Source organism: Frankliniella occidentalis, unplaced genomic scaffold, assembly GCF_000697945.3.
Source record: "Frankliniella occidentalis isolate FOCC.00 unplaced genomic scaffold, Focc_3.1 Scaffold172, whole genome shotgun sequence".
In the NCBI taxonomy this organism is placed as follows: domain Eukaryota; kingdom Metazoa; phylum Arthropoda; class Insecta; order Thysanoptera; family Thripidae; genus Frankliniella; species Frankliniella occidentalis.
Genome location: NW_026267298.1, coordinates 493,159 through 505,561, shown reverse-complemented (window position 1 = coordinate 505,561; position 12,403 = coordinate 493,159). Strand labels below are relative to the sequence as shown.

The following is a 12,403-nucleotide window of genomic DNA, read 5'->3' as shown; positions in this document are numbered from 1 at the left end:
TCAAATAGTGTTCCGTTCACTGTTCGGAACGTGGGTTGGTACACGTTCCAGAGTGCAGAGAGGCTGTTTCAGTGTGCGGATTCGTTTTCAGATTGCTTGAGTCACACCGAATCGACGTGTATGACGACAGGCTTCGAAAAACCTACGCCTTGTTCAAATAGTGTTCCGTTCAGTGTTCGGAACGGGGGTTGGTACACGTCCCAGACTACAGAGGGGCTGTTTCAGAGTGCGGATTCGTTTTCAGATTGCTTGAGTCACACCGAATCGACGTGTCTGACGCCCTGCTTCGCCGTTCTTACGCTTTTGTTCAAATAGTGTTCCGTTCAGTGTTCGGAACGGGTTGGTACACGCGTCCTATGCGTTTATGTAGGTCCTGCTAGGTTTGTTTTAGTAGCGTCAGACAAATCCCAATGAGGTATTAGCATATTTGCGGCGTTTCTAGTGCTGTTACATAAAAACGTACGAAAATGTACGAAAATGTTCCAAAAGGGTGTTCAAAAGTGTTCCAATCGTCTATCTAAGTCTTAATTCTTGCTCAGCGGCATCGACTTGTACGGAAAAGCTTCTTCGTACGACTTTCTGGCTCAACTTTTACGTGATTTATAGTTACTTGACCATTTTTGTTCAATGTGTACGAATTGAACGATTGTGACCAAACGGTTCGAAATTTTTCAAAAACCTTCGGACAGAATCGTTCCTTATACCTTTAAGAACGTCTGTGCAAATTTTGGTGCTTCTTTCACAAAATGCACAATTGTTATGGATTCGAACGTGTACCACGGCCACTAAGCGGGCGAGCTGGCCCTCGGCCGTGTCGCGTAGGGAGCAGAGCCACACCAGGGCGGCGTGGTCGGTGCGGACACGGAAAGGACGGCCGGCCAGGTAGGGATGGAAGTGGCGGATGGCTAGAAATACAGCAAGAAGCTCACGGCGCGTGACACAGTAGTTGCGCTGTGGGCGATCAAGGCTCTTGCTGAAGTACACGATGACCCTTTCCTCGCCGTCCTGGACTTGCGAAAGGACCGCGCCGACGCCAACGTTCGACGCGTCGCAGTCCAGGAGGAAGTCCTCGCCGTCGGGATGAGGGAAGGCCAGCACAGGTGGTGATGTAAGAGCCGTCCGCAGCTTTTCAAAGGCCGCCTGCGTCTCGGATGTCCATGCTTCTGGGTGACGCGGTTCAGCGGCGCTGCAACTGTCGCGAAGTTATGGACAAACCTCGAGTAGTACTGGGCCGTGCCGAGGAAGGCGGACAACTCCCTCTTGTCTGCGGGAACTGGCCAGTTCTTGACTTTCTCGATCTTCGCCGGGTCAGTTGCAACTCCTTTCTCCGAGATGACATGGCCGAGGTACTCGAGCTGGTCGGCGAACAGGGAGCACTTGGTGGGGTTGAGCAGGAAGTTCGCCTGCCGCACACGATGCTGCACAACGCGGAGCCTGGACAGCGCCTCTTCGAAGGTCTTCCCACGCACGACGTCATCCAGGTAGACTCGTGACAGAGCGCGCGGCATGAGACGGTCCATCAGCCTCTGGAATGTGGCTGGAGCGTTTAAGAGCCCAAACGGCATGCGCTTAAACTCGTACCGACCGTGACCCGGGAGGCTGACAGCGGGATGTTCCAGTAACCCCATCTCAGGTCGAGCGACGAAAACAATGCCGACCCCCGGAGCGAGTCGAGCGTGTCGTCGATCCTCGGCAGGGGGTACGCTAGTCGTAGCGGTAGCCAAAAGAAAATGGCAACACATACAAAAAGCGTAATTTTTTGGGGTAGGGGTCCTTTAGACCCTAATGTTCGATTTAACCCGCAGCACACTTATTTTGGACAAACAGGGTCCGAAATTTTAACGCATTTGTCAAATATTTGATCAAAAATAACGAAAAGTTTAAAATGATCGGAAAGAGACCATCTCAGGAATGTTTCCGGAAGATTTTGACGTGAGAAAGCGAATAAACCTAACGCCATGTCTGGACGACCTCGCGTTTAGGCCCCAGAGACCGCCATTTTAGAAATCCATTCCATCACGACCCTGGTCTCATCTAGCTTTGGATATTTTGAATTGCAACTCAAAGGACTACCTTATTGTTGTTGACATTCTCAAAATGGCTAGAAATTCTTCAATCACCAAGTAAGCATGCAAAGCAAATCAACCTGCAACTGCTTCAATTGTTCAGTAGACAAGGAATTCCAGACATTATTTACTGTGACAATAATCCTTTTAATTCTAAAGAGTGCCGTGAGTTTTCCAAAGATATGTCATTCCAACTTGTATTTAGTTCTCCAAATTACCCTCAATCGAATGGTCAAATTGAACGATTTTTTGGTGTAGCAAGAAACATCCTTCAAAAATGCAATGAAGACAACGCTCAAGTTGAAATTGCTTTACTAAATTATAAAAACAGTTAAGTCAATAGTCCCAATGCATCACCAGCTCAACTACTGAACAGCCGTCGTCTCAAGACAAAAATTCCTGTAATTAAAAAAAGTAATCCAGCCAGAAAATTTTTGAGAAGCTTGTCCACAGTCAAGAAGTAGCTTCAAATCACTATAACAAGTCAGCTTCCAAGAAAACTGTTTCATTCAAGCCCAAACAATCTGTTCAAATGAAGTATGGAGACAAATGGAAACCCAGGACGGTCATCAGTAAAAATGCCACCCCAATATCATATACGGTAGAATCAGAAGGAAGACAGTATGTCAGAACATCAAGGCACATACGAAGAACTAAAGACTTAGAAAACAAAGAAAAGGCCAAGGCTACTGTGTGCACTGTTTATGATTTAGAAGAAGCTTTAGCTAAAACAAGAGTGCAAATCCCGATACAAGACAACCCGCCAGATTCAGACTCAAGAAGTGATGAAGATTCAAGTAGCACTTCTGATGAAGACTCAGACTCTAACTCTGATGGAAACCGTAATTCTACACTCTCATTTCCTTATGGACACGCTTCCGGATAATTTTGTGCTAACGTACTATGGATCACAAATTATCCATAATATGGATAAAACTGTCCGTATTGCAGGCAATTTGATCCATATTACAGACATGCTTTCATCTCTAAGGTATGGACGAAAGGTCCTATACCTTACGGAGGAGGGCATGTCTGTAATATACACAACGAAATGACATTAGCTACACGGTTAATAAGCGTTGTGGTTTACTAGATGGCTAAAAAATTAGCCCTGGTGCTAAATAAATTAGCCCAGTCTATTCAGTTAATTTTTTAGCCCCGGTGCTAAAAACTCAGCAGAGCCACGATTTTTTTTTCTGCGTGTAGTGATGCAGAGTACTCAGCCTCCAGTTCTCATGAAAATCTAAATGAAAATATTTCAGAAAACTCAGCAGCCAGCTTTTTTGAAGACGAAAACAATAGTACGGAAGAAGTTTTTTATGACTCTACTGATGATGAAAGCTCTGAACTATATGAAACGCCATACTCCAGCAGCAGTGAGGATGACGAAGAAGAAATACCAAAACAAACTTTAAGACAATCATCTAGAATAATGAAGAAGAAAAAATATTTTTGTGATAATAGTTACTGTGAGTATGCTATGTAACAGTTTTCCTATATAACTGTGATAATCATTTTTTTCTCAAGCCTGATTTGTCTTCAATTTTATTGTAACTACTTGTGTTATCAAATTGTGATATTTTTTAAACTGATGTGTTAATTTCTCAATCTATTGACTACCATCAATTTAACTTTATAAAATGTCATCAATTTTTCTCTAATTCTATTTAATCATGTGTCAATTTATTTTCACATTTCATGACCAAATATGTTATGTATTCACCATAGTTCGTAAGACTTATACTTGTATTATATATTCTGTTTTGGTGTGGTGTAACCTATTGTGTGCGATGATTAATTTACATTGTATTTGAACAAAGATTTTTCTCCTCGCTATCTCAAATTCATAAAATCTGGGGGAGATGTTGCATTATATCCACTCATCATATTCTTATTCGCACACACCCACCTTGCTTACTGTCAATACCTATAGTGATCCTCAGTCTGACTTACACCATTAAAGAGTGAACATCGCCAATCAATTATCCAGCTTCCAATTTATTCCAAGTTCCTCGACAACTAAGTTATGCATCAGCCCAGAACATCTTGGAGCCTACCATCCAAAAGTTTACACACCAATTGACGTCCAGTTCAGATCGACATCATGAAGTGTTTAGTTTTGGCACAATTGATACTGCACAGCATTTGGTGTCAACTTTCTACATTTGTTTTACCAGTGAAGATGTAAACAGGAAGTTTAGAAGATTTTCAAGGGTAACATCGACTGCACTGCGGGCGGGTCCTCTAAGTCGACAATCCAGAGTTAAATATCTGCAACTGCGGACAAGTTGAGCACAAAAAATGTTGGCAAAATCACACAGCCGCAGTGCGCTGTTCTGACTTGACGAACACACACGTCCTCCCTCGGCGGCCCCCACTCGCAGACTGATGTAATCGTGGTGTCCAGCTGCAAAGTGTGCACTGCTAGCGAGCCCTCAGGTACTCCGAGCGTCCCGGGGCCGCCCCATCTGCTCCTCTTCTGCTGGCAAGTGCGCCGGACTACGGATTAGCGCCAGCGCCCAGCCGGGGTTTCCTGGGAAGGAAAAATACCCGACGACGGCTGGCTGACCAGGCGAATCAAAAGCGTAGTGGAGTTGCTCATGTTCGTCTCGGAGTGTTATGAAAGCATACTTAGTTCGCTCTGTCAGCGCATAGAGCGACCCGATTGACCCGATGACGGGTTCGCTTCGGCTCGAACCTCCGGCGATCCTTGGCTATACGTCGCTCAGGAGCCTGACAAACCTCGGCGACCCATTGGCGCACCGAGCGCGACCCTCCGCGAACCGATAGCATACCGTGGCGTCGGGTAGGAGCGCAGATCCTAATCCACTTGGTTTCACATCCCGTTCAATCTCTAACAAATCGAGCACTACCGTCAAGTTGTTGGTCCGGGGGTTTACCCTCCAAGGCAGCATGGCGCTAGTTCCAAAGTGCTGGCGGGTACCTTGGCCTTTGCGCGACGATCCCCAAGACGACGCCCTCTGACGTAATTGTCGTCAAAGAAATCCGTTTAAGTGCTAGAGGGAGTTTTCGACTAAAATTTGTGCTTTTTGAAGCTAAAGGTCTCTTTACGACTCTGGTCACTAGGGTGTCAGCGCCGCAGGCCTGGGTAGATCTTCGACAGGCGCGACCAAGCGTAACAGTGTTTCGTGATAAATCGCGAAGCCTACTCGAGACGTGGTTTAGGGTACATCAACCTAGTGAAATTAGAATTGAACGTTTCCCACATTTTTTAATATCACAATAGCACAATAAACTTGTTGGCAGGACACATTTACATTGTAGCACCATTTTGATAATACAGTAATATAGTTTTGTCGGGTGGCTGCTCTTTTCGTCTGTTTTATCTACCAATCACTTAACTTGGCCTTGTCACTGTAACCGACGATCGCGAATAAATTTTGACCACTATCCTACTCGCTTACGCGGTGAAAGTCGTACATGTGCAACTTTAGCTTAAGGGTTCCAAGAAGCTTTGCAGAACAGCTCCTGCAGTTGTACTTGTTTGCCACTCCGCTGTGCATCTCCACATGTATAGCTGGACACATCGGATTTGCCAGGCAAAGTGGGCAGAGAATGGAACCGGGTCTTGCGACGTGGTGAGCCGCTCGGTAGTGCTCGACGAAGTCCTCCCAGGAGGTGAATGACTCACTGCAGCTGGCATTGCTGCACCACCCAACAATAGAGCCTTCCTTTTGGGGCGCATACGCTGCTCCTGCGCGTTTGGGGCTGCAAGCTGGTGGATCATCGGCAACAGGACCACGTCCTGTTGAGGGTAGATCGGCAGAAACGTTTCTTCTAGCAGTGCCATCACTTGCAGAATGGCAGCCACTAGCACTGACGTGCAGCGTCCTTATTACTGCAGACCCCTGACTGAAAAGAAAACGCGTTTAACTGAATATTTACGTTACAGTAGAGTGTCCCGCTTTTTGAAAAAAGTCCGAATGTTTTTCCGCGCCCAAGCTTTTTGGATTCTTTATAGAAAATAAAGATTTACCTGTCTCGGCGATTTCCCGATTGAGATAATACCAAGACTGCCTCCATGAGCAGGCAATTCAATGCGTTCGGAGTTTTGAAGAAAATTAGATCATCAAACAAAAAAAGCATTTTGGCTGCCCCTGTGTGGTAGGCATCCAAGATTACAGGCAGGCGTACTCTGTGGGCATGTTTTAATAAAAATAAGCACAAGAGACTTTATGTTTACTATGCCGGGGACACGTATGGCATAAAAATGTGCGTGAAAACGGGTTTTGGGGCGTGTTTTGCACGTTCCGGCCCCTTTAACGCCCGTTCTGCCACCTCGAGGCGGTTGCCCCTGTTGCATTCTGAAAAATACTCAAAAGAATCAAATAGAGCTTTGAACGACGAAAATCGACCGATTTTTTAATGAAGTTACAGTTTTTTAAAGTAAATCGTCACCACTGCAAAACTTTGAGACCGTTGCGCATCCACCAATTTTGAGAAATCAGGAAATCGCCGAGACACGTAAATCTTCATTTTCGATAAAGAATTCAAAAAGCTTGGGCGTGGAAAAACATTCGGACTTTTTTCAAAAAGCTGGACACCCTAAAGTTCGCTAAAGTTACAAGCAATGAAGCGTTCTGTGAAACACAGCAGCATTTTACAGCGAAGTTTCCGGTTATTTCCGGAAGAATTCCCAGTATTAAATTGTTCGTGAGCCTTGCTTGTAAAAATGAAGTTTGGCAGTCTTCAGATTTGTTTGATAACTAGTTTACTGTCAAAATTCCTTCAATACGCGTTTTTCCGGAGGCCACCATGACTCCGTACACTGTAAAACTTTAAGTCATCACTTTACAAAAAAGTCACTCCTTAATTTTACTAATAAATGGTTTATCACAAGTGGTCAGATGATTGTTTCGTCACGTGACAAAACAATCGTCAAAGCTTGTGAAATGAATATGTTGTCACATAACTGGAAAAGATAAATTCGGTACGATGGGAATCGAACCTGGGATCTTTGGTGTGGAAACAAGCGTCCTTTAACCACACGGCTACCGAGGCTATCTGAACGGGGTCATGCTGGCATCAGGAGACCAACGATGAGCGCTTATTTGCTTCCAGGTTTGTGACAGTTATTTTGTTAGGTGACGAATGTTTTATTTAACTCGGTTGACGAAAAGGTGATCACAAGTGACGAATGGTTCGTCACAAAGTGACGATTCTGGTTCATCTCAACCCTTGTGACAACTATTCGTCACGATATTTTTTGTCACATGACGATTCAGTGTAAGAGTGATAATATATTACACAATTGTGTATGATGACAAATTCTTGCTAGAATTACAAGAAAAAAATAGTTAATCGTATACAACAGTGACTCCTCGAGCTGCAGTCACTGAAGTATACCATTTACTGTAAAAAAAAATTGTTGTCACTTAACAAATTCGTTGTTAAGTTTTTAACTGACTCGTGTTGCTGTACAACAGCTTCGTTTGTCAATAAACAGCAAAAGTTGTCCAGTTACAGAAATAAAAAAAGTGAGTAAAAACAAAATGGTGCCCAATAGTCCAATATTAACAATGCATTGACAACAAACGTAGTTGCTTTTCAGCAACTTCTGTTTTTCTCGAACAACTGAGCTGTTGGTCAACAACTGAGCTGTTTTTTAACAACTAATTTTTACAGTGCATTGGGAAGGGAATTTTGAGTAGAATCAGGAAAAATCTTTATAGGTTACAGCCCCCTTTTTCAAATCACATTTTCCTAACATAAAATTTTCTTACGATTTATATTCCCAATTAGCCTTCCCAAAAGCAATAATTCCAAAATTTTGTTTTACCCATCCTATTAATTTCCTGTTATATTATTTTCCCAAATCAGTAGCCTTCCCCAAAACCGCTGGCACTGCCAGTATTTTTTCCAGCTGTTTGAATCTCTTCTATAAAATATATCACCGTCGTACGTAAGTTTCGAGCCCCCACGACGTGACGTTATAATTTCTGGATCCATGCCTCCCTTGCAGCTGTCTCGAGGCAAGTGTGGCAAGTGTCTCCCGTGGCCTCCTCGCAACAATGCAACAATGGCACATATGGCCTCTCCTGTTTAAATGGGAAAGGCAAATAAGGCCTTCGGGAAAATAGTTTTGGGAATGATTTGGCATATCGATTTGGGACTTTACGATTGGGATATTCATATTGAGATAATAGGATTTGGGAAACAAAATTTTGGGACCTCATAAATTGGGAATTTAGTTCTGGGAAAAAGGGGCCGCAACGCTCTTTATATATTAGCGCTCGAGTCTGGTTTTCCTCAAAATGAAATAAATATGCGTCGCCGCTAACCTTAAGATGAACTTTGAAGATGACAGAATAACTTACGTTTATTATACGTTTATTGCGCTGAGCGTCACTGCGCGTCACGCACGTCTTCGTCATAAGCATCACGGGAAGCACAAGGCATTTTGCAATAAATGTAAAAATTGTTATCTAAGCAACGTTTGAGGAGGAAGGGCTGCTGTTTTGAGTTAGTCGTAGTCTCTAACGCATGGGCAATGTTTAACAAGAAGGCCCGCCCTTCTGCCAAACGGAGTTGCCAGCTCCACTTCGCTGCGCCGGCAACTCCGTTCGGCAGGGGCCGGGCCTGCTTAGCCTGCCGGCGGCGAAGGTCGGCCCTGTGGCCCGACCATTTCAGTCTCGCTTTTTGATGAAGAGCATAATCAAATGAATAATGTGACCAGTAAATCACTGTGCATATTCGAGTAAACTAACGCGTCCGGCGGGGAGCCTGCGGCCCTAGAAATTTGTTCCCTGGATATGACAAAAGACAGTAACAGGGCAACACCGTGACTACACCCCACCCTTCTGTTTTGCTTAAGAATTAAAAAAATGAACCCGCGCAGTTTGTAGATTGTATTGTTTTTCTAACAATCTTAAAACTTGACTTTTTGCAATTGTTTTCAATGTTATGATATGGCAAATCCGAGGATAGTTCCCGATTTAAAATGTGTTGCTTTTTTTTTTGGGGGGGGGGGGGGGCTTCCTCCGTCATTTTACGATTGGACGCCTCCTAGTACGCCTTTATGTGCAACGTGGTCATTTTCGCCGTATTTTCGTCCAAAAAAACGCACTCTAGCGCCCAAACGATGCAAGATAGAGTCAAACGGACAAAATTTTAGCCCTATGAGCTCTACTTTCACAAATTACCCCTTAGGAGATCATAAAACAAATACTTCTTTCCTACTTTTTGGACCAACCCCTATTTCTTTGTTACCTTCTTTCACCCCCTTAGGGGTGGTTGCCAGGATTTGCACCAGGCGTTTCGTTGTCCAGGAGTAACCCCTAAGATACCCTGAAATTCGCAGACCTCTAGCTCATCTCCTTCCTCTTACACGGACGACGGACAGACAGACGGACTGGACACGAGAGCGGTTGCATAAGCCCACGTTAATGCTTTCTTAAAAGCAGAAGGGCGGGCTAATAATGCTTTTTTAAAAGCAGAGGGGCGGGCTAAAAAACCCCAGCCGTAACGATCAATGTCAGGACTAGCAGTAAACGTAAGTTATTCTATCATATTCAAAGTGCATCTGAAGGTCACCGCCGACGCATATTTAATTTTGAGGAAAACCAGACTCGAGCGCCAATATATAAAGAGTGGATTCTACTCAAAAATTCCTTTCCGATGCTATACTTGAGTGACTCCAGCTCGTGGAGTCACTGTTGTATACAATTACCAAAAAATCTTAGTATTCCAAAATGCTTTCTAAAGGTGTCCTCCAAGAAACCCTCCGAACTTTTTTAAGTTGTGTCCGAATATTAAAATTATAACTAAAACCTAGGATGCGTGGGAAGGATCTGACTGTATTGGAAAGTAATGTATTCGCCATATCGGCCCGAGTAGTTTTAGTGTAAACAAAATTAGTGACTTTACCGATAATTCGTGTAATCTTGTGGACACCGAGGTGTAATTTTAAAGAACGTGCTGACGAACCGTTCCGATCCAAATTAGATTTGCTGAACAAACCCGAATCAATTTCATTTTTTTTTTAATGTGGGCTAGGATATTCTAAATTGCGTAAACCAAGATTTCGAGGCCAACTCTGCGGTCATAACCCGCTAGTTGACAAGCGGTGTGGTAAGAAGAGGAGACGGTTGCCAACGGCAATAAATGGGCAGTACATAAGGGCGCATGCGCGGTCTACCAACCATTGGGTATCACAGTCAAGATAGCAATGTCTTACATGCTGTTGGTACCTCAAAAATCGCGACTCCCGCAATACAGGGGCGGGAGTGGGAAGTTATGGAAGTTGCCTACCTACTAGGGGCGTGTTACATTTTTCAGTTTTCGAAATTTGGGTGTTATGAGTCAATGACACTCAGATGCCCGCAAATTTATCAGATAATTGGAAGAAAGCCCTCCTAAATCGCAATTAACATGTTCATAATGGAAATACGGTGAAATTCTGGAGATGTTTTTGTACAAAAGCCGAGGGGGTAATCACTACGGAAAGTAGGTATACACATTTCCATAAAAGTTAAAGTGAAAGTGGCAAAAAGTTGACAGAAAGTGATGAAAACTGAAAGAAAATGTCCACAAAAGCGACTTATCGTGCGTTGATCAGATCAAAAATGAATAAAATAGAGGGGATATAGGCATAGAAATGAAGTAAACGCTGTAAAACGGTGAAAAAGTGAATAAAAGTGGAAAAGTGAAAAGTTGAGGGTTACGCATTTTCACGGAGTGATTAGCCCCTCGACAAAATCAAAACGAGCGAGAACACTTTTTGACTCCATATTTGAATTCTAGATCAGATGATGAGAAAAAAAATAGGTCGATTTGGTGTATCAATGCAAAGCAACGATAAAGGTAGAAGTACTTGTAGATTTTGTAGTATGCTACATTTGAGTTAGTCCACTGTAAGCTGGAGTTGCGGGCGAGAAGAACCGTTTTATTTGACAACTCAGAATCAATTTAAAAGGGGTTTTTAACGTAATTTCACGTTTTTCTTTTAATATTTTATTGCCTATTATTGCCCAGCCCCCACGACGTGACGTTATAATTTCTGGATCCATGCCTCCCTTGCAGCTGTCTCGAGGCAAGTGTGGCAAGTGTCTCCCGTGGCCTCCTCGCAACAATGCAACAATGGCACATATGGCCTCTCCTGTTTAAATGGGAAAGGCAAATAAGGCCTTCGGGAAAATAGTTTTGGGAATGATTTGGCATATCGATTTGGGACTTTACGATTGGGATATTCATATTGAGATAATAGGATTTGGGAAACAAAATTTTGGGACCTCATAAATTGGGAATTTAGTTCTGGGAAAAAGGGGCCGCAACGCTCTTTATATATTAGCGCTCGAGTCTGGTTTTCCTCAAAATGAAATAAATATGCGTCGCCGCTAACCTTAAGATGAACTTTGAAGATGACAGAATAACTTACGTTTATTATACGTTTATTGCGCTGAGCGTCACTGCGCGTCACGCACGTCTTCGTCATAAGCATCACGGGAAGCACAAGGCATTTTGCAATAAATGTAAAAATTGTTATCTAAGCAACGTTTGAGGAGGAAGGGCTGCTGTTTTGAGTTAGTCGTAGTCTCTAACGCATGGGCAATGTTTAACAAGAAGGCCCGCCTTTCTGCCAAACGGAGTTGCCAGCTCCACTTCGCTGCGCCGGCAACTCCGTTCGGCAGGGGCCGGGCCTGCTTAGCCTGCCGGCGGCGAAGGTCGGCCCTGTGGCCCGACCATTTCAGTCTCGCTTTTTGATGAAGAGCATAATCAAATGAATAATGTGACCAGTAAATCACTGTGCATATTCGAGTAAACTAACGCGTCCGGCGGGGAGCCTGCGGCCCTAGAAATTTGTTCCCTGGATATGACAAAAGACAGTAACAGGGCAACACCGTGACTACACCCCACCCTTCTGTTTTGCTTAAGAATTAAAAAAATGAACCCGCGCAGTTTGTAGATTGTATTGTTTTTCTAACAATCTTAAAACTTGACTTTTTGCAATTGTTTTCAATGTTATGATATGGCAAATCCGAGGATAGTTCCCGATTTAAAATGTGTTGCTTTTTTTTTTGGGGGGGGGGGGGGTGCTTCCTCCGTCATTTTACGATTGGACGCCTCCTAGTACGCCTTTATGTGCAACGTGGTCATTTTCGCCGTATTTTCGTCCAAAAAAACGCACTCTAGCGCCCAAACGATGCAAGATAGAGTCAAACGGACAAAATTTTAGCCCTATGAGCTCTACTTTCACAAATTACCCCTTAGGAGATCATAAAACAAATACTTCTTTCCTACTTTTTGGACCAACCCCTATTTCTTTGTTACCTTCTTTCACCCCACATGTATAGCTGGACACATCGGATTTGCCAGGC

The 12,403-nt window shown here is 43.7% G+C and overlaps 2 protein-coding genes across 2 annotated transcripts in view; one reads left to right on the top strand and one right to left on the bottom strand.

Moving 5' to 3' along the window:
* The first annotated feature begins 2,097 nt into the window (after window positions 1-2,097).
* LOC127750334 (clumping factor B-like) lies at window positions 2,098-3,552 on the top strand. Its single transcript, XM_052271787.1, has 4 exons — window positions 2,098-2,123; window positions 2,520-2,908; window positions 3,018-3,057; window positions 3,273-3,552. Exons 1-4 carry the CDS (start codon window positions 2,098-2,100, stop codon window positions 3,550-3,552), a joined length of 735 nt encoding a protein of 244 aa, XP_052127747.1.
* Window positions 3,553-5,278: 1,726 nt separating this feature from the next.
* Window positions 5,279-12,403, bottom strand: part of LOC113212286 (uncharacterized) — an 18,679-nt gene continuing 11,554 nt past the window's right edge. The window contains exon 3 of the mRNA XM_052271777.1: window positions 5,279-5,939. Coding sequence (XP_052127737.1) covers window positions 5,480-5,939 — 460 coding nt within the window. The 3' untranslated portion in view covers window positions 5,279-5,479. The remainder of the gene's footprint in view (window positions 5,940-12,403) is intronic.